General features: G+C 37.2%; 1 protein-coding gene across 3 annotated transcripts in view; it reads left to right on the top strand.

Annotated features, from left to right (window-relative positions):
- THADA (THADA armadillo repeat containing) overlaps window positions 1-22,529 on the top strand; it is a 151,692-nt gene that overhangs the window by 13,286 nt on the left and 115,877 nt on the right. For all 3 annotated transcript variants that reach the window (XM_088161232.1, XM_014883146.2, XM_088161233.1), the window contains 11 exons: window positions 110-258; window positions 1,087-1,297; window positions 2,672-2,807; window positions 3,178-3,314; window positions 3,713-3,871; window positions 4,988-5,145; window positions 9,469-9,578; window positions 16,635-16,767; window positions 19,437-19,550; window positions 20,670-20,792; window positions 21,450-21,541. In XM_088161232.1, coding sequence (XP_088017358.1) covers window positions 110-258; window positions 1,087-1,297; window positions 2,672-2,807; window positions 3,178-3,314; window positions 3,713-3,871; window positions 4,988-5,145; window positions 9,469-9,578; window positions 16,635-16,767; window positions 19,437-19,550; window positions 20,670-20,792; window positions 21,450-21,541 — 1,522 coding nt within the window. The remainder of the gene's footprint in view (window positions 1-109; window positions 259-1,086; window positions 1,298-2,671; window positions 2,808-3,177; window positions 3,315-3,712; window positions 3,872-4,987; window positions 5,146-9,468; window positions 9,579-16,634; window positions 16,768-19,436; window positions 19,551-20,669; window positions 20,793-21,449; window positions 21,542-22,529) is intronic.

Below are 22,529 nucleotides of genomic sequence, written 5' to 3'. Positions count from 1 at the left end.
GCTAAAATTTCAATGCTTCTTTTAGTGTAGCAAAACAGAATGGGAAGATAGTGCTTATTCTGGAGAGAGTTTCAGCACAACTATCTAAGGCTTTAATTTCTTTGAACAGGCCAAGCACCAGTTTTTCAGTTGGATCAGGAGATTGATTCTGCTCGTGTCCAAACTTTGATCCAGTGTTTTGCCAGTACTTTTGAGGAAATAAAAATTCTGGCATTTCGACTTTTGATGAAACTACGTGATGTTGCATTGAATTTACAGGTATGAACTTGAAGAGTTTAGAGAGAGTGATTTTGTGGAAGATGAATGTTCTGTAGTATACCAGGTGCTTGTGTTAGGTACAGAGCAGGAATCCTGAAGCTTAGATGTTGCCTGCAGTAGTGTTCATCACTATCACCTTCTGTATATTTTTACACAGCTTCTGCCTAAGGAGGCTTGTTTCACTAATGGATGAAGGACTTTGGGAAGTTCATTGTGTATGACATTGAACTATCAGAGAAATAGTTAATGCAAGCCCTTGGCTTAGCTGTGGCTTCCCTTTGTAGATGATCGAGGCATTTTGACTTGGTTACTCTTGTACTTTTGGGAAATTCAGCTCCCTGTTTCATTTCCTTTCTAGTTGATCTCAGATTTCATTATCTGATTGGTTTTTTTATTTTTGATTTCTCACAAATTTTGGCCTTTGAATTGATACTGATTTGTTTGTAATAACTTATGAAAAGTTAGTTTTAAATTCATTAGTACAGATGAACGAATACTGCTACCATTCTCTTTAATGCCCACTAGCAGATTAAACACAGCAATTTGAAAAAAAAATTCCTTTGAGGTGCAGTGTGATTGAACACTACTTTATATGCTTTTTATATCTCCATCCTCAATGTCTGTAGAATTGTATCCTTGCTAAATACATGCACATGTGTGTTTTAAGTGTAAGGTGATCAGTGCACAAAGTAAGTGTTTCTTAAGAAATATGTACCAGCAAACTTAATGAAAAGCAGGTTCTCAGATTCTAGGGTGGTACGAAACTTAATTAGATCAATCTGGAAGCTCAATTAAATGAGAACTATTACTGCTTTGGTTTTTTTTCAGGATTCTGAAAATCTGGATCTTCTATTCCAAGCAGCAGTTGATCTTAGCACAAGCACCAAGCCATACGATTGTGTCACTGCTTCATATTTGTTGAACTTTTTAGTATATCACAAAGGACTGCAGTACACTTGTTTAGGAAAATGGCTTCAGCATAACCCCCAGATGGCTGAAAACACATCAGTGAGTACAGTGGAGAAAAACACTTTGGCAGGTAAGATTTTGGGGGAAACGTTTTTTTTTATTTAGTTATTGAAAGTTTGCTGCTTTTCCATAAGGTTTTTGGCCGGATACTTAGTAAGAGATGCTTATTTCTAACAGGATTTTTAAGTATATTGTGTTTTGCAGTTAAGAAGCCAGGATCTTTAGTAAGATCTTAGTCGAGTCCTGTTTGTGTTGAAGTTGTTGAATATTCTATGAGATGGCTTTTATTATTATTTTGACTAGTGGCATTAGAAAGTGCTATGGAGGCCCGAGCAGTGAGCCTGGTGAAGCTGAGTGCATAAGGTGCAGGAAAGGACCCTCTGCTTCCCCTAAGAGCTCACTTACGCAGAGGGAAGGCAGCTGTAGGTGGTCTGTGTTTGTTTCAATACTTGATGTTTGCAATGCTGCCCCTTAGAGCTCTGTTCACTTGGACCCATTTTTCTGTGTGATGTGCAGTACTGTGAATGCACATCCACAGTAATGAGGCTTTGTTCCCATATGGAATATACTTGTTGGGTTTCATCCCTGGATGAAAGATGACAGGGCTCTAGATTTGGCAAACGTGTTAATCAAGCTTTCTCTACGTTAAGTAATCTCCAGTGAAACTAAAGTACTGAAGTTCATTATTTATAATCAAACATCTTATGTAATTTGCAGTAAACTCACTTCTGTACTTTTTTTGTGCCATTCTTGGCTTCTCTACAGATGCCTGTTAATGCTTTCTTCATATGCAGAGAAATAACAATTTTGAGACGTGGTTGTGGTTGCCATAAGTGAAGGAAATGTGTGGATAAGCTCATGTCTCATTGCTCTGGGGTATCTGCTGCTGGTGGTGGTCCATGGTTCCTTGTTAGAATCTGTAATTTGTTCCGAATCTGGCACTGAAGTGTCACAAGCTATAAATAGAATTAAAATAGGGTACATGTATCCTTGAAAACTGGTCAGGTTGTTCAGTGGAAAACATAAGGTTCAAATGTATAATGGTGAACTTCGGATCTTGAATATTCTGCTGTACTCATCATTATATTAATGTGGCTGTAAGGCTGAAGTCTGACTTGCATTATGGGGTAGGTCACTGCATCATGAGCTGTGGGATTGTCCCTGACCATAGGATGTGGGTTGTGTTTTTCACAGCTGCCATTTGATTCAGAGACAGATTCAATTGACTATAACAAATATTGCTGGAGCTTGCATTACTGAAAATTAATGGTAACATATATTTCAATGACAAAAGAGGGAAAAGTATAATAAAGGAAATTGATGTGTATATTCTATTGAATTGTTGTGTACACAGGTTTTATTCCTGTTTCTTAAAGCAGATTTGTTTCTTAGAAAATACAGTATATGAATGTTCAGTGCATATCTGTGTTTTAAAATACTTTAGTTATCAAGCTTTTGTTGGTGAATGTTGAAGAAGAAATATTCCAAGCTAAGAAATCTCTGCTCCAAGCAGCAGCATCATTCCCCATGTATGGGAGAGTGCACTGTATAACCGGGGCTTTGCAGCAATTACCCTTCAAGTAAGTAAAACATACTAAATAAGTTGTAACTCCATGTTTTAAGCAAAACATACTAAATGGGAAGTTGTAACTCCATGTTTAAGTGCAGTGGAAGAGCAGTTAAAGAGAAGAGAAAATGATGCAGTATTATTTATAAGGAAATCCAAAACCTGTGGCTTTTAGAGCACTTTCTGGGTGCTGCAGTGTTTGATACTTCCTTTATATGTATTAAACTCAGCCTTAAGACTTGTCAATCTCTATCAATTTATATTTTTCTTAAATATTGTTGCAGAAGTGTTTTGTAATTTTGGTTCTTTCTTTTAAATAGAAAATTATTTTTAATCTGTGTTGTGTTTTGGTTGTGATTTTGATTTTTTTTTTTTTTCTTAAGAGACTTGACACTGGTGTCTGAATGGAAGGAAATAGTGACCAGGCTCATTCTGATGTCATACAGCCTCTCTGCTGTAGTATCACCAGTAGTACAGAGCTCATCACCAGAGGGTCTTATTCCAATGGACAGTGATCCAGGTAAAGAACCAAACAGAATCCCAAAAGAATTCTTATCAATTCTGGTGCTCCTGAAGGTCTCTATCTTGCAGTCAATAAGAACTAGACTGAGCACCCCTCCTTTCAGCTACTCATTTTATGTCATCATTTTAGGTCACTCTTTTAATTTCTGATAGTTTTCTTGACTTCTTCACTGAAAAACCCACAAACATTTGCAGACTGTGTTGTTGCATCCCTTTCAAAACATGGGACTGTGAACTCAGTTTCTTTTTCTTGATTGTTCTAATCACCATAGAACCTTGATTTTTTTTTTTTTAATGCTAGTAGCTTTTTGGACTCATACACCCAAAATGACTTACATCAGTATAAAGAACTAGAAGACAAAACTATCTGAAATATTCCTCTTGTTTAATGTGTAGAAAGTGCAGGTCGCCTGCAGATGATTCTGCACGAGATACAACCACAGGACACAAATGATTATTTTATGCAAGCAAAAATTCTGAAAGAACACTGCAAAGAAGAATCTGAAAAGCTGGCTGACCAGAGGCCAACGAAGAATATTTGCATGGAAATGAAAGGTAAATCCAAGGCTATATTAGTAATTAAATCAGGATATTTTTTATAGAGGGTTTTATGTGGATGATCAGTTGGAAATTACTTGCTTGTGTAATGTTTCAGCTCTTACGTGTCAGAAGCTAGTTATCCATGGGCATGGTTTTAAAGGCTAATTCATTATGCTTCTGGAAGATTGTGGTTAATCTCTCTTAAGTGAAAAGTAATTATTTTGATATTGGCTTAGACTCTGTTGCCTTTACTTCACTGGCCAGGTAATCTTCAACACCTTTTCTCTCAAGCAATGCTTCTAATGTAATTCTTGTTGAGAAGTGTTACTGTGATTTTCCTCTCCAGTGTACACGAGGCTAGTGGAGACTGTGTTCATGCGATACAATTTGTTGCATAAAATTACATGAGCAGAAACTTCACTTGGAAAGATTCCAATGGTAAAATGTTAGGTAGCATTTGTGTCTGAATGAGTACCAGCTATGAAACTGAACCTTACTACAATAAAGAAATAGTGAACTTTGACATCTTTAGTGTAGGCCAGAATAAATTGATAGAATATCCGTACATTTTAAAATGTAGTAGTTTATGCCAGCTTTTGAACTTCCTTTCCCCGGTTGCTTTTTCCTACGTTTGAAATCGTTTGGTGTTTTTCCTTTCATGGGGAAAAGGGGTGAATAAACACGTGCAAGTGCCGCAGTGGCCACCAGGTGGCGGCGGTGCGTCACAAACGCCGCTTCCTTCTGGGAGGCGCCTGGAAAACCTTCCGAGGGACGCGGATGCGGGAATACGGCTTTCCCTCTGCCTACCAAGCTGTGCGTGTTTCTGTAGCTCGGTGTGCTGGTGAAGAGCAATTGGAACCGAAAGAAGTCTGCTCTTTAAAACATCACTTCCCTAGTCAAATGTTAATCCTACTGCCTTGTCCAAGTGCAAGAAAATAAAGCAGCTGTTGAGCAGGGAAAGCAGTTAGGGTCAACAGGATTGAAGTATCTTTTGAGTAGACAAGTTTAGACGTTTTTTCATAGTCAACTGTGTTTTGTAAGACAGGCTAAGTGAAGTTTAAATTACACACCTGCATCTGAGAACCTTGAGTTACACTATTGCGTTGTTGTTTTTTTTTTTTTGTTTTTAAGGCAAAGACAGGCAAGCGTGTGATGTCACAGCTCAAATGGTTCTTGTATGTTGCTGGAGAAGCATGAAGGAAGTATCTCTGCTCTTAGGGACGCTGTGTAAACTTTTGCCTTCACACACTACATCTGAACCTTCAGATGGGTTGATAACTGTAGAACAGGTAGGGAAATAAATTTCATTATAAAACCTGCTGTTTCTTCTTGGGTGGTGGTGAGGCAAAGCAGTTTTCAGACTTTTTCTTAAATCTGTGTAATATTTGGGAAAAGTTGTGGATTTTAAGTTACTTTTAATTGCCATGGTCCAAGGATTTTCTTTGTTATACCTGGTTATCAGTCCTGTTTTGATCCAATGGTATTCAGAAAGTGTAACTACAGTAGATACAGACAAGTGAAGAAGTTACTATACATAACTAACAAACTCATTCATGTTGATTGTATTGGGTTATTTATGAGATGTGTGCTGTGTTTAGGGATACCAATGCCTGCCTGCCACCCTCCCTGTTGTCTCTCTCTCAGGATATATTAGTTACTAATAGAATTGCTAAAAAATCTTCCAAACTGACTTCATATTCAAAGTCTCTTTTGTGTCATTTTGGACTCTACATATCCGGAGTCTGCTTAAAGCTCTTCCTTAATTGGCCTTCAGAGTCAAGAGTTCCTGAAGTCAAACATGCGGACTAGTCTTAGTCTTGTTTTTCTCCTATCCATTGTTATAATTTGTATGTAATGTGACTCTATCTTTTTCCTCAGATTTTTTTGATATGAGAGATCAGAAATGTTAATATGCCATCTGGGTCTCTTTCAAAATGTTGAGTTCAGTGTTTGCAAGAAATTAGATTACCACAGGCATTTATTTGGGAAATATTTTGTGTTTATTAAATTTCTGTTTTAATTGATGATCTTTTCATTTCCATATGTTTCAACAAAGCCAGTTTGCATGAAGACTGAAATATGAAAGACCAACTACTTTTTAACCTCTTTTTCTTTCCAACAGAAAACACTTAGTTTTTCCTTAGGTGTTAGAACTTTACGTTTTTTAAATAAAAAAATAATACTTTGTACTCCAGATTTTATTTCTTATCTGATGTTGTGGTGCCATGGAAATAATGTTGATGTCTTTACTCTTGCATTGTCTCCAGTCCTCGTGTTTTCATCTGGTGAACAGCTGTGCTTGTATTGTTGCTGGGGTCTGGAGGGCAGATGAGAGAACAGATATGCATTTCCACAATTATGTTCCTTAATCTGCACCAAGTCAAAGAGGAATTGATGTTTTAGAAGGAGTCAGTTCTAACTGTAGTATCTCTGTTTTTGGAAAGCAGACATTGATAGGTGCTCTTTCAGAAATAATGCATTATGAAGGAAGGTTAGACTTCCATGGTCCTTGTGGGTCCCTTCCAGCTCAAGATTTTCTGTGACTCTGTAAAGATACCTTCTTTTCCTATAGATGCCTCTTCAGCTTGTTTATGCTTCTGATGTCTTCTTGTAAAAAGGAAGGCCTGCATTATCATTTGAAGAATTCCAATGGATGAGAAGTCAGTTTGAAATCCTGATTTTCCTCAGGCTTGTAAGGAAATACACAAAGAAGAATGCAGGCATTTTCTCTGTACTTTTTGTGACTTTAGGTCATTACTGTGTTTTTTACAAAAAAAAAGGAGTTTAATCAGAAGTGACAAAAAATGTCAATGCCATAACTGCTGGGGCTTCAGACTTATTGAACACTTTTCAGTGTTAACAAACAAGCAGATTGGATTTTGTTATCTTATGCATGTAGAGCTTTTCTTTCAAGTTACCAAATCTTTGTTTTGTAACTATTGGAAGAGATTTAAGAATACAGAGAAGGAAAACTTTGAGGGAAACCTTGGTCAGCTTGCCTTGAGCCAGGGCTAAGTAATTGTTGAGAACAATCTCTTGGCCAGTGTGTGTCTTCCTGTTGGAAACCTTCCTCCTGTTGTACCGTGCTCCACATCTAGGTCAGTAACTGTTGAATTGTGCCTTAGGGGATCAGTGCTGTCATAACTTAATCACCCAAAAGATCACAGTGAGTGTTGAATTTGCTCACCGTCTTTGATTGATTGTACCTGCATTTTTAATGGAGCATGCAGATGGAAAGACAATGTCTTACAGTGCTGGTGTGCATGAGGGAATGGCACAGCAGAACTGCTTCCTGGCAGGCAGTGTGGTGCTGGGGGGCAACTCTTAGCAGCAGCAGTGCTGCCTGTTGTGCTGTGTACTTGTAGGGGAGAGATTGGCAGGGAGGCAGCTCCTGCAGATACTTTATTATTGTTTGCAGGAAGTTGGGATAACATCAGATTTGCACTCTCCTTGTCTTTTGAGTAGGAGGTTTGGTTTACGTGGCAGTCGTCAAAACATCAGCTGTTTTACATGGTGGCCTTGCCTTTAGAAATAATAGACATAGGGAGCGTACAGTATAGCTGGAGGAATCTCTCTATTCAAATGCATATTCTACTTTTCATTTTCTCTCTGGTCTTAAAAGTCCAGAGATGGCAGGCTCAGAACTCTGCCTGTTAAGAAAATCAATATAAATAGTATAATGTAATCACTAGGTAATATAACAAGAGCTAACGAAGATTGTGTTGTTTTTGTCATATGACATGCAAATCATGAATGCCTCCAGTCTGGAGGAACATTTAACTCTTCCTCACATTTATTTCACCTGTAGTGTTGTAAGACCATTTTGGGAGATGTGCCAGAGCTGTGTGCCAAAGTGAAAACAAACAGGCGGCAGAAGTAAAGACTTAGTTGTCCCATGGTCTGTATTAATCTTTTGGAGCATCTTGGAGAGAGTTTGTATCTTGAATACCCAGATTCTTTCCCTCAGCAGCAAGTGTGGCCCTGCACGTTGTTGAATTAATAAGATTCACCTGTTGTATTCCAAATTTATATTATATTCAAGAACTGAGTTATGGTAGTGCTGCTTCTAGCCTGTGGGTTGAGTTTGATGCAAGCTTCTAGTCAGCGTGGCTGCTGCAAGAAGCTCAGAAGTACAAATAGTAAAGTTGGAAGTTTCCTGACTAAAGAAAAATAAATTCATATGAACTCTAAAAGTGTAAGCGTGGTGCTGGGGCAGGCTGGTAAGTTGATTTGCATGTGTATGGATTTCTTGATTTGGTTTTGTTTATACACCTGGAGAATTGCCCTGTCTGTGGGTCAGTTCCTTCTGAATAAAGGGCACTTACTTTTCCTTTTTGGACTAGAAGGCTGAAATGAAACCCTGTGGCTACATAAGTTACCTTAAAATCCACTCAGAAATAACTTTTTTAGCTCAAATATCTCCTGTTATTGTGTGTTTCACATTTGTTAAGTTTTAGCTGCAGGAAATAATATGTAGACTGTCTCAGATTTTTTTTTTAGTTATTGGAATCTCATTGCTTGGGTCATACAAATTACTTAAGGAGATTCAAAAATCATAAAGGTAGATATGACATTAACTTCCCTGATAACTTAATTGCTTGTCAGACTATTGAAGTATTAGAGTAATTGTGCAAGTAACAGAACAAGCAGAATTTTATGAGCTACTTGACATGATTTTATGCATTTTTTTTTTAATATAAAAGGTTTAAAGAAGCTTACTGGAGAACTTTTAGGAGAGACTCCTGAAGTAAATTTTGCATAAGGTTATTAAGTATGTGCTATATGCATTTTAAACCCATTAAGTAGGAAACTTGATGTAGACCTTCAAAGTTGATGAGAATTAAAAGAAAAAAACCAATAAACAAGACAGCTTATACTTCATGGAATGAGACTGTGTGGATCTGTAAACTTCCAGACATATTTAAAAGCTTTGTATTGTAATAGAGCTCTAGAAAATAACTGTAAGTGAAAGTTTAGTTATCACATTTGCAATTTTAATTATTTTAAAAATGGCTCACATTACTACAACACATCTTCATTTAAAAATTATTTCTAGTTGTCAACAGCAATTATGCAGAATTCTAGAACGTTAGAAATTAATATTTATCTATGTATTGCCTAATAGAATGTGGATTTGTTTCTCTTTGGTGTAATTTTTGGAGTTTGAATTTCATATCTTAACTTCTTTTTAGATTTTTTTTTTCTGCTGTTGTGCTTTAGTTGGCATTTTCTTTGGGGTTTTAGGCAAGAGTGTAGGCAAACAAGGATTCTGCATTTATTTCTTCTGAAACTCAGAGTTGTCCCTTCCTTCTCTTAAAACCTGATTATGTCCATCACAGACAAATAAGCAATTTCATGTCCTTTATCTTTTTGGACTTTTTAAAAAATATAGAACTACCCCGTTAACCTAAAAAAATGAGTATAATATTTGTTGTCATTAAAGTAAGTGGTTGTTTGTTATAGGACTTCTAATTGCTTTTTGCTTGTACCAGTGAGCTTTCCAACCAGGGGAGGACTACTGCTTTGAACTGCAAAATATTTTGCATATGTAAATAAATTATGTATATATAATTCTAAATAGCTTAGTAACTTTTTTCTCCTTTCTTTTTTAGGTTAAAAATATTGGTGATTACTTTAAACATCATCTGCTGCAATCAAGGCACAGGGGTGCATTTGAATTGGCATATGCTGGCTTTGTTCAACTTACAGAAATGCTTTCCAGGTAGTAGATGGGCAGCTTGCTGTGTTTTTCATATAACTTTTACCAAATTTTGGCATCGATCCTGAAACTGGCTGTGCAGGCAGATCCTTGCTTTCATGTGGATTTTATTTAAGTTTGGTGTAGGCACGATTATGAAAGTTACATGATGTCTGTGACTTGGACTAGAATACTTATGGTTAGAGATGGTGCTTAGGCATTGAAAAATGATACAGACATATAATGCTTGCTGCATTTTTCTTCATTTCTGGCATGTTAGTTTCCGGAACAGCTCTTAAAAACTCTTGGGAAAAGTAGGCGTGTAGAGTTCTTCCTTTTGTGGTCCTTTATGAAAATGTGTGCCAGACTTTTTTTACTTTAGCCAGAACATTTTCTTGGAAACGTCTAGTACCTGTCAGTGACTTGGTTATTGTGACATTTGGAAGACAACCTGACAGTGCATCACAGGGTGTGATAGGTGCTCTGGCTTTCTTCTTTCCCCTTGTAACCTTATAGTTTCCTAGAAGACCTAAATGAACAGAATTGTCCTGAGGTCTGGGCAAGATCGCTGGAATTTCCATTACATGCTTAGCTACTGATTTCAAGTGCTGGTTATGTTTCTTTTTGGTGTACGGTGTTTATATCCCATCCATGTTTAAATAAGACAAATTCAAATTTCTACTGGCTAGGTAGACTTTGGTGGGGTTTATTTGTTGGGATTTTTTTCTAATATGAAAGACCACAGATTTTCACACTAATGCCAGGTTAAGTAACCAATGTTCCCCTTTTGCCCCACGCCAGCCAGTTTGAGATGCAGATCAGTTTCTTTTTATTTCATACTGGAAACAGTTTTGGTGCTTTTGGTACAGACTTGGCTGGCTGATCAAGTTCAGGTTCACTGTGTGTCCCCTCAGAAAATTTTCCCGACAGAACTGAGGCTTGGTCTCTGCTACAGGGTGCTGGGTGAGGCTGCTCATCTGTGTACCAGCACTGCTGTACAATAATGGTATTTGACACGTGGTGGTGTTCATTCTGTGTGCCAGTGGGATGATAAACTGCATGCTGTGATTCTCTTGGGGATCTCTCTCTCTCTCCAAGGTACATAATTTTCTTTCAGGTGATAGCAATCTGAGGGATTTCAAATTGGCCTGAGGAGTTTGAGCACTCACACAACCTTGCTTTACACTTGGTTGTACACTTAGTTTACTCAAAAAGAAGAAAACCAAAACTTACTGCTTATCTTTTTGCCTGTCCATATGTTTTATATACACTTGTTTAGATATTGGGGTGTTCTTCTATACCATGAAAACTTGGTTCAGGAAGTTCTAAGGTCATGTAAGTTTTCTCCCGGCAAGGTGAAGAGGGAGTCTGGCCATCAGAGTAAGACAGTTGAAAAAAACCACCAAACAGACCTTTTGCTACCACAAGTGTATTTGAGAGGAAAAGGGAGGTAATCCAAACAGGTGTAGCTCCACTAGTCTGATCTCAGTCAATATGCAGGGCTGTCTTGCAGCGAAGGCCAAGTGGAAAGCAGGAAATAATGGAAAACATATAAAACATGCAGTCAGTTTATAGCAGACTCACTGTTTTTCTTTGATTTTCAGTTTTTAAGTTTCTTGTAAAAGCTGAGGCAAATAGAGTAGAGCAAATCTACACAGACTTGTTGATGTGTTTGTTGCCTCTCCTGCTTTTTGCTATTGTATTTAATGGAGCAAAATCCACTTAACAGCAACCTTATGTTAGACTGAAAAATGAAGAGCCAAACCCAAGAGAACCCTGCTTGCCTGAAAATTATTCAAACATTAAGTGATATGTATATATCATCCAAAACAAAAGCCCTCCAAAATTAAGCAACTTTTCTCTTCTGAATTAGCAGTTGTCTGTTACAATTTTTTTGGTTATCCATACTGCCTAACATTTTTAAAGTTATTTCAAGGAGAGCAAGTGTCCCTTTGGGAAAAAAGATTTATAAGAACTGGAGAGCAGCTCTGTGGAAGTACATTCATTTCAACGAAAGACAATATTTTCCAGGAACTACAGATCTCAAGGCTTATATTTGTATTTAAAACAAAGGAGAAAGGAGACTGATACCAGAACAGGAAATGACTCTTTGATTTGGTACTCCTGGGATATGAGGAGTATTTTGACTCTCCTCCAGAAGGGGTGAATTAAGTCTCATGAATGCAGCTGCCTTGCAGGTCTGTTGATTGTCATGGAGTCTTTCCATGTCCCCTGCTGCAGCTGGGGCTCCATTCTGCACGTGAATCTCAACTGGCCTACTTCTCTCCATAGCTGAGAGGCTCAGGGGCAGTCTTGAAGTGTGTGTGTTAGAATCTCTATTGATTTACTGCTGTGTCCACAAGTGCCAGAGGAGAAAGCTTTTGTTTGGGGTAGCTCATAGTAACGTGCAGCTTAGCATGATACCTTGTTGAACTGGATTGAACTCAAGATGTGCAGAAGCATCCTTGACACTTGAATTTGTTCTTTCTGTAGAACACCGTTAAAAATCTGTCACTAGGACTGTGCCAGATCTTTTTCCCAGGTATTTATGAATGACTCCAATTGAATATAGTCTTTCACTTATTTATAGCCAAGCACTTTTGAAAAGCTTTATGCTGCAGTGTCTTCTGAGCTTGCTTTTAGCTGTATAACCCTTAAACACCAGTCTTTATAAGAACCAAGAGCAGACTTTTTTTCTAGACAGAATGATGGTATTCAGACCTGTTTGGTTAGTGGTGAAAGAAAAATATTTCCTCTGCAGAGATTGCTTACAAACCTGATGAAATTGATCTGTCTTGAAATTTGGATGTAAATTGCTGAGTCTGCTCTAATATGCAAGTTACCATTCTTCTATTTCTCTGTTGATACTCCTTCTGGGAGTGTAGTGCTCCCTTTGTCATGCCTGCTAAATGTTGCCTGCAGCTGTACCTTCAGAAAACTGTACAGTTACATAACAAGCAACATTCATATCAGTGAAATAAGCAATGTGTTTTTAAAAAGAGTATTTCCTGTCAAAGGCCTGGAGAAATTAAAAAATGCTCATTTGGTCTGATAACATGGTGTTTCAGGAAAGTCAGAAATCTGTTTTAAACTTGAAAACTTGAATCTCCTGTCATCCTTATTACTCAAGCAATTTCTTGGTCCCAAATGACATTTTGCCTGCTTTGCATTTCTTTTATTCAGTGATATCTTTGATGAGAGATCAGGTAGATTTCTGGAAATCTGAAATGGTATTGCATAGCTATGGAGGTAGTGCTTTGCTTCACTAAAGTTGCAGAATGCAAGGATAAGGTTTGGGAAGAGTAATGTCATGCAGTGCAATGTGTTTACTTAGGAATAATTAATTTTGAACACTTTACAATGTTTGATTGGAACTTAAACAGGGTGAGCACTATTTTAGGGGATACAGTAAATGTTAAACTACATTAAAACTGTAATTTAGTAAAAGAAAGATAAAAATAGTTATTTAAAAAATGTTTAACCTGTCAGTATCAGTGAAAATTACTTATCTGTACCTAGTCAGTATCTGACTTTCTGTAACATTTCTTTTGGGGAACTGGGAATAGACTCCTGCTAATACTTTGCAGTAAATTCTACTTCTGTCTGATTTTGTTGCTCTGAAGTGACTGTAGCTCTTTGCTTTCCCAGCCTGCTATGATGTGCCAGGAAGACTTGTAAAATGGAAATACCACTTAATGGACTTTCTAGTGAAACTAACCAAAATTGTAAATAACTTTTCAGCAAAAGTGTAATCACAGATGTGAAGGAAAGAGTGAAGGAAGAGAAAGAAAGTGAGGGAGAAGAACTATTCTTATATATTGAGATGATTGTAGTGTTAGGAAATACATGACATAAGGAAGTATGAGATACAATGTTCAGGTACTGCTCGGGTTGAAGATGTGTTAATTTTTAACACTGTCCATATTTCCCCTCCAGTTTCTTTTCCTGCTTGCTGTGAGAGAGAGATGGGGTAATGATACTGTCTTTCTGAAATTTTGAAGCCACCCAAGGTATTCTCTCTGCTCTGCTTTACTGATAGAGAAACCTCAGACTCTTCTCAATGCACCAATATAATCTGGAAGGTTTTGTTTCATGTAGAGCAGATGCTATGAAAAGGAAAATGCAAGAGGACTTAGTAGTTTCAGAGGAGTTGTTCTTAAAACCAGACTTACAACTTGACTAGTAATGTGTTTTTGAGGTTAGATTCTGGTCTGAGAAGTAGCAGGGGCAGTTTTGTGTCTATAAAAAATGGGAATCACATTACTTACGTGAAAAAGAATAATATTGCAGGTATGTTGAGAGCGAAAAAAGTGATGGAAGAAACCCACTTTTTCCCTAGATAAGAACTGCTTACAGTGACTGGAAACACTAAATTCTGAATATACACATGTAGAAGAATGCTTCTAGTCATGTGATGTTTATGCCACAAGGCACTTGCATCCAGGAAGGCCAAATTCAAGATTGATGCATTGTTAACAAGCTATTAATTTCAGATAGGAGAAAATAGAGCTATGACTTAGGGTGAAGAGTTTAGCTTTAATTTAGGATTGCCAGTCTTTTGTCCTCATTGATACTGACCACAGAAAGGGCTTGGGGCATGTATGAAATGGTTTTAACTGACAGATGAACAGACAGAAAATTGTGGATTACATTTAATGTACTGCATTTTAAGTAATTTGTGTATCAACTTAGTGTGTTTTATTTTCGTTATCAACAGTATTTGTTTGATCTGGTAGAAATCATTACTATTTCATTCTGGAAAATGACATTTGATCTTGAGGCTTTAATTTTTTTATTGTAAAGCTTCGTTATTCTTAAAATTTAGGGCCACCTGCTTCTTATGACAATATTCTTCTTGCCAGACCACAAGGAGACAGAGCTGCCAAATGGAAGGGAGTAGTCATCTCCATTGCAAAGTCAATAGTCTCTAATGTTTCTAACTCTACAGCAGTAACTCTTTCACCTTCTAATAAATAAAAGTGCATTGGTGGGTGACTGAAGAAGGTAGAATTACTTGTGGCAAGATCAAAGCAATATGACTTTAAGGGAGTCTGAAGTTTATTTGACTTCAGTATGCTTCTCCTTTTTCTACTAATACTGAGAGGAGAAAAATCCTTGAGTTTACTTAAGAATAAAATATTCAGTGTGCTACATAGCAACTTTATAAATATTTCCTTAATGCTTTACTTTGTGCTTCTCTGCACCCCAGCAGATGTAGGTATTTCTCATGGGGTGTTCATGTTAATACTAAGATAACATACTGAAGAGAGATGAGCACTGTTCTCTGCATGATTGAATGGAGACATTTAATTTCTGCTAGCTAGGGAGGTAAGACCAGGTGCCTCCATGATCAGAAGGAGCAGATTTTGCAGAATGTGTTGATGAGGATGAAGAGAACTGCAAAGTAGTGTCTTAACTGCTGAGGCTCATGGGGGAGTTCCATAAGAAGTTTTGTGTGGTCTCAATCCTAGAGTTGTATCCTCATTGTGTACCCAAAAGTGAGCAAAGGAATGCATCCTGAAAGTAAGCAAAGGAAGCCACTTATCAGCAAAAGAAAGAGAATAGTTAAAGAAAAGAGAGCCCTCTGAGTTTCCAGGTTAATCTGATTGCTAATGTCATAGACTTGAGGCAGGAAGTTCCTTTCTTCCATGCCATGGTAGGAGGTGATCTATTGCTTGTGCAGCCTGGTTCCTCAGGAGCTCTGGACTGGTGGTTTGCATTCTGACTGCCCTTTGGAAGAGGTGCTGCCCTTAAAGTGGGGAGAATGCCTGGCAGCAGTGTAGGAAATGTGGTGGAAATCCTGTGGGAATTGCTCAAGAGTAACAAGTGTCCTGTGTCTTCTGCTGACCTGTCTGGTACTTCTTGTGACCTCACGTTTCTGCATTGCTAATTTTCTGTTTATTTTGTAAAATAAGGAGTTTGACTACAGATTAAAGCCTCATGTATTGTTCATGATCAGGTTTTTAGTCTATGTAAATTCTTGCTTTAATAAGAGGAGGATGAAGAAGAGGATAGATGCAGACCTTCCATTAGGTTTTGGTTTTTGCATCAGTACCTGCTGCCTTTTACCTTTTCTTTTAAATTCTTTATTTAAGTCACCCAGGTAGAAAACTTGATTGTAGTCTTACCGTAAAGTCTCCTACTTAATCATGAATTTAATTATAGTTTATATTTTTAGGTAAGGCAAGTCCTGCATGGTTGAGATAATTGCAATTGTATTGTCCACAGTGATGAATTATTTTTACTGCTCTGAATCGCATGTCAAACCAGTGTGACAGGTTTTAATAACAATGTCCTGTTAATAGAAATTTTTGTACCAGTGAATGATCCTTTTGGAGCATTGACATAAGATTAATGGGCTGGTGTGGCACACGGAATGTGGTACATTTCATTGAACTGAACAGCACCAATAATTGAAGTAGACTTGAATTTTTCTTTGTCCTTGGAAGTCCTTTGCTTTCAGGCAATGCTGAGTTTTACAACTGCAGAGGAGGAGTATTTGATGATAGGAGAGCAATTTAGGTGCTTTATGAATAATTTGACTGATTTAGTATTGAAAAGAGCAGTATGTCTTGTTTTTCCATTCCTTCCATTGCTCTGAGGTTTGCAGGGTTATTTACATAATGTGTACTTTGAGGGGTTTCAGTTTGTATGGTTATAAACATGAATATTAATTAGTATAAGGGGCACGCATCAGCTATATATGGCAACAAAGATAGGAATTTGTGAAGTGGCACTTCCTACACAGGGGCTGATGTGCATATGTCTTTGTCTTTTTTTCTCCAGAACATGGTAATAATTTTTAGCAGAAGATAATTCTGCAGCAAAGCACAGAATCTTGTTTTCTGTTCAGTTAAATACGTTTTGCTAGTGGCACTTACTAATTAAATCTGTACTAACACTGGAAAAACGTGTAATCTTGTTGAAAATTAATCTTGCTGCATAATAAAAATCCGTGTATGTGCTTGGAGATGTTAACATACAGTATGAAATAGGTAGCTAAATACTTAAATACCTTCTTTGACTTTGTCCTTGTTTTATTCACTTGTTTCATATTTCTTATGTATCTGTTTGATGTAGATGTAACAATGAGAGTCTGCACAAGATGCCAGAGCGCTGGCTAAGCTCTGTGTTAGAAGAAATCAAATCTTGTGATCCTTCTTCCTCACTGTGTGCAACCAGACGGAGTGCAGGAATTCCATTCTACATACAGGTACCAACTGATGTCACTGCCTCTGATTTACATGTATTGTCCAGAAAGGGTATTTAAAAAAGGACATTACATATTTATTTTTTCCACTTCAGCCCCTTTTGATCAAACAGTTGTTTGGTTTCATTTTATACAGACTTTGATTGTCTTTGTGCAACCAAGAAGCTGTTTGTATTTTGGGCACCTCAGTTCTATTGACTCTTGAGATGTTTGGCTTGTGGTAATTTTCAATGGCATTTCTAAAGACTCTGTTTAGGCTTTGTTACAACTGTAATAATTCTGGGAAATTCATAGGTTAATTCACAGACTAAGTAAGGCTTTGTTTTAAACATGTAACTATGTGCTGCTTCAGTGCAAAGCAGGAGGGTGGTACAATATGAATAGACCTTCACAGAACTGTAAAGTGGTGGCCTATTAAATACTGCAAAGAATTTGGGAAGGCCAATCAACAGCCGTAAAGCACAAGTAACAGTGTCACACTAACTGATGTTGACTGGCAGTCTCAAGTACAATGAAGGAGTAGATTACTGAAGACTTCTATCTGTGAATGTGGGGCCATGTTTCCACATTCTTCCCACTCCCTTGCTACCTTCAGCTCCATTAATCCCAGCCTCTCTGGCTTCTGCCAAGTTCAGAACTGATGGTGGGATGGCAGTGTTGTCTCTGCTGGAAGTGTCACCTCTTGCTGAGTGCCCCGCATTAGTATGCAGCAGCTCATCTACATCCTTGTGGGGTCAGTCACTGCAGAGTTGGTTTTGCAGATTATGCTTCACTTATTTTCATTCCTTTATTCCTTAAAGCAGCCATATTTGCTTTTCCTTAAATTAACCTCCTTGATTTTCAACCAGTTTTCTAAGACAGGAGTCCAAGAGTAACTATATGATTTGTAACTTTCTCCTCTCTCTGAAGTACAGTCTCAAGCACGTTCCAGGGATCTGAGGGACTGCTGGGAGCAAGCTCTCCCTGCCAGAATCATTCATCTTGCTTGTTTTCCACTCCGAGTTTGCCCTGAGAAAGTTGAGGCAGCCGGCTTCTGTCTGACCTCTTCTGTCACTCACAGCCTGCTCCTGGCTTTGCTGGATGTGTGTGCAAGGCAGCACAGATCAGAAGTAGGGCACTGGTTTTAGAGACATTTTTCCTGCTCAGTTTCAGCAGTTAAATATCTTTTTCGCTTCTAAGACTAAGTTGTCTGCAGAAGGAATTTGGTGATTTCGTGTTTTCTGGTTTCCCCATTCACACCACACAGTTTCAATCTGGTGGACATTTATCTAGATTTCATCTTGACAACGTGGAAAAAAAAAAGCATGTTTGAATCAGTTTTTTATGTAAAAATTAGGCTACTGTAAGGACTAGGTGGACCCAGTGATATCCCACTGCAGAAAATGTGTATTCTGCAGTTGGCCTACTGACTCCATAGGGCAAAACTTGTACTGTGCCTCAGCTCTGTGGATAAACAGGCCAGAGGCTTCATTTTTGACAGCTCTGGAAAAATACAAAGTCTAGTCATTTAATAGAAGAGTTTGAAATTAATATTGGGATTAGTCTGAAATAAACTATTTTCAAATTGTAATTTTATAGTAAAGAGAGGTGGTAGCATTCTTTGGTAGTAGTTTCGAATGTGCCTGATGACTCAGTAAAATTAATTGAAGCTTCAATGCCATGTGGCATATAGATAATAAAAATGCAAACTATAATGTGTATCCTAACAATAGTAAAAGAAGGTTGTTTTATTAATGCAGTGTGGTCTCTTTGCTATTTGCATCTTGTGATGTCTTCTTGTTAACCTAAAACACATCTATTTTAATGAGAATATGTAATTTTTAAGGTTATAACCATTCCATGAACCCTTTAAAATAGGAATGTTATTACTGAATAGTGCAAAGGTGCAGCTCCAGTTAATGGGGGGGAAAATAAAATTTTCAGCTTTAACATTATGAAATTTTAGTCTTCAGGTCATTCTCTTCTCTTTTATGCTTTATGAACACCTTTTTTCCCCCACCTGACCTCTCTATTTCTTCTGTCATTAAAGATACTGATAAACTGATAGAAAATACTCCTGGGTTTCTGCCTAAACTTTGTAATTAATTTGGTTCTTACTGATGCTGAACAGACTCTAGGCCCCAAAGCACAAATGAAGAATAATATTTTATTGGTAATAAATGATTTATGATTATCCATTTGTACTAACTTGGAAAAAAATCAGCAAGAGCTAGGAGATAAAAAGACTGTTCTAAATCCAGTCCTGAATTTTAGAGAACTAATTTAGAGTATTTTAATCTCAGCTGGATGTCCTATCTGAAATATTGTTTGGAGATGGATGCATCTCTTTACTTGTTTTATCCTGTGTTGCAAACCAGAATTTATTCTTTGGCCAGCCCTTACCATCTCAAATAGGTGTTATTATCTTAAAAAAACAAAAGCATGCTAGGAAGTGTAAGTATGTGTAGTACAGCAGATACTTTTGCTGTCCAAAATGTTGTGATTTTTATACTGAGAAGCTTTAAACAATGCTGAGTTGAAACTGAAACTTCATTTTTTGCAAATTTTTTAGTCCTTCTCTACGGTCAGAAGCTAGGCTGTGGTATGGTACATACAGAAATGAGAGCAGAACTGGTAGCACAGGAAAATGTCTAGAAACAGCTGATTTTTAATTTTTTTTCTCCTTTCTGTAGGCTTTGTTGGCATCAGAACCAAAGAAGAGCAAAACCGATTTGCTGAAAATGACAATGAAAGAATTGATATCTCTAGCTGCACCTTTGAATGAATCTTCAAGTGTAATTCCACAGGTAAAATTCAGCCTCTCATCAAAAGGCAAATGTCAAAAGTGTGTTTATGCTATTTCAAACAGTTAAGGAAAGTGTGTTTTTCATGAGAATATTCTGTTCTTACTATCTATAGCTAAATTTTAATATGTGTTTGCATGTGCAGAGGTTATGAAGTTACTGTAAAACATATTAAAAAATGGATTGGGCATAATTCCATAGATATTTTTTTTCTAGTACAGCAAATGAAGTCATATATGAGCAATTTACTGCCAGGAGTATATTTCTAAACAGATAGATAAGTAACTTCCTTTTTACAAGTTTGTAAATGAACAAGCAAGCTTTGCTTACATTTAAAGTAAACAAATGAATTATTTATGCATGAATCATAGTAAAACACTACATGAAAACTGATTTTAGTAACTTCTAAAACTTAAGTACATGCATTTGGAATACTAAAATAGCTTACATTAAAGGCAAGACCTTTATCTTCAACATGTTATCATTTACTTTCTCTCTGTTTATAAGTGCAAGCCATAATTTGTTCACAATACACAGAAGGATGTCCTAATGACTCTGCCAGATTTTCTGCTGGTATAAATTTATATAGCCTTGTCAAAGTCGATGAAGCTACATGTATTACCACCTTCCCTTACAGAGGGTAGAGAAATATCAGAAAATGCTCCACATGGTGAGGTGAGCCTGGTTGTCAGTTTTAGCTTAATATTGCCCTCCTGTGAGTTGTAGTTTATTTTTTCTCACAGTGTCTGCAGCGTGTCAAGAATGTTGGAAAAGATGATTCTGAACTTCAAAAGTTATTTTTACAGCCATGATAAGCTAAGGATAAAAGAATGTTGGCCTTCACTTGCAATGCCTGGGCTATAGTTGTTAGAGGAATATGGTTTTAAACTGTAACTGTTATTAACAGTGCTTACTGCTGCACTATTTTAATGCATTTTTAAGCAGCAGTGTTTCTTGTATTTAATATGAAAATAAAGTGCTGTAAATGTGGGTATAGATTGTTTTTGCTTCGCTGTTCACTGTTGTTTTGTTTTGCAATGTTTGCTGTTATAAAGCATAAACTAAATTTAAGGTATTTACTAATAAATTTCTATTTTTCATATATTTCTTTGTCCACCACAGGTTCATGCTTTAAACATCCTCCGGGCCCTGTATAGGGATACACGTTTAGGTGAAAACATCATGCCTTATGTTGCAGATGGAATAAAAGCATCAATTCTAGGGTTTATGTCACCTGTCTGGGCAGTAAGTTAATTCTTAATTCTGCTTGTCTAGTTTAACAGGATACAGAGTGGTCCTGTTAACTGAAGCTTTGGTCAGGTCTGTAAATTGCAGTACCAAAATTTCTGGAATGTAATATTTTAAGGTACAGTAAAAATAATGTAGACTTGCAAAAAAGTCATAATTTTGGTCTTGTTTTTTTGGTTTTGTTTAATTTTTCTTAATGTGAAGTGCTGATATCCACAAAAAGTAGGGGCAGCGATTGCCTTCCTTATAGGTTAAAATCTCTCTTGACTCTTAAATTTTGAATCAGCGCACTTAGCTAGTAAGAAATGCCTTTGCATTCATTCTGACTGTTACTTTGCTCTTGAATTAAAGATTCCATATGGCATATTCAGGTAGAAAACTTCATGATCTGCTATACATAAGGGTGAATGCTTTGAACCACTAAAAATTCGGATGTATGCCTTATAATAAAGATAGACAGAACCTGAACTTTCCAGTAGTACCATCTTCATTGGAAGGATGCTCTAAATTAATAATTTCTATGTGCTGACCTGTAGCATGCTTTTCACTCAGCTGTTATTCTTTCTGACTGTACATTAGTGGCTGTATTTAAAAAAAATAGTACATTTCAAAGGGATTTTTAAAGCATAGTTCTTATTTCCTTTTTTCTTTTAGGTACGAAATTCATCTACGCTTCTGTTTAGTGCACTGATTACAAGAATTTTTGGAGTTAAAAGAGGGAAAGACGAAAATTCAAAAAAAAATCGGTAAGCTTCTCTTCATATCAGTTATAAGTTTGTGAAAAACGACCTTAGCCAACAGTAATTTGAGAATGTTACTTGCTTTATGGATATATTTGAATCACGATCTAGCTGTGCTTAACCGTGCTGCCAAGAGGTAAGTGGAAGGGCCAAAAACATCTGCTGTTAAACACAGTGTTAATTTGTACTTATGTGTAATTTCACAGGAGTGGAGTGTTGCTGAGAGGTCTTGCTACCAGTGGCTCTTCTGAAAGCCAGGGGCTCACATGGTCACAAAACAGACACATTGCTCTTGAGAGCAAAGAGAAAGGGGGTGAAAGAGAAGAGGAGTAGTAGTTACACATGTTCCCTTCCTTCTAGAGCAAGTCTGGAGTTAATTTCACCCCTACTAATTTGAGATTTTCTTCTTTATTCTTTCTGCTGTGAGATCTCTTTCCTCCAAGCTCTAAAAATTGCATCTTGCAGTCTTCCAAGGGATCCTGCCCTTGGATTCTGTAGTCTTGCTTCAAATCCCTTACTGTTTCACTTTATGTAAAACCAGTTCTCCCCTGACTCTTAAAACTCCCAGTCCTGAGCATTCCAGTTTCTTTGCACCCTCCAGTTACTGCACAAGGACCCCCATGTTTTCTTTGGCTTCTTCCTTTTGCTTTTTCAGCAAACGAAGCATATCCATGGCCTGTGCTCTGTAACTGAGGTTTCTGCTCTAGGAGGGATGTGAAAATAACCCTGGATGTAGAATAAACTCATTAAAAAATATTCCTGGGTAAGCCCGTGGGGCCATAGAGTGGTCACGGTATGGATATTATGGTAACCATATCAGAAATTCCTAATGGATTTTCACATCTCAGGCAAGGCATGCAGTTTCTGAAAGAGGGCAATTGTTACAATTTACCTTCAGAAATTCCACCCTTTTTATAGTGGTTCCTTGCTGTTGATCCGTGTAACTAATAAAATTTGAATGCATATTTTGAAAACTAAATGTCTTGGGATGATA

The sequence above is a fragment of the Sturnus vulgaris genome, chromosome 3 (assembly GCF_052056855.1).
Source record: "Sturnus vulgaris isolate bStuVul1 chromosome 3, bStuVul1.hap1, whole genome shotgun sequence".
Classification (NCBI taxonomy): Eukaryota; Metazoa; Chordata; class Aves; order Passeriformes; family Sturnidae; genus Sturnus; species Sturnus vulgaris.
This window is presented reverse-complemented; position numbering and strand designations above follow the sequence as displayed.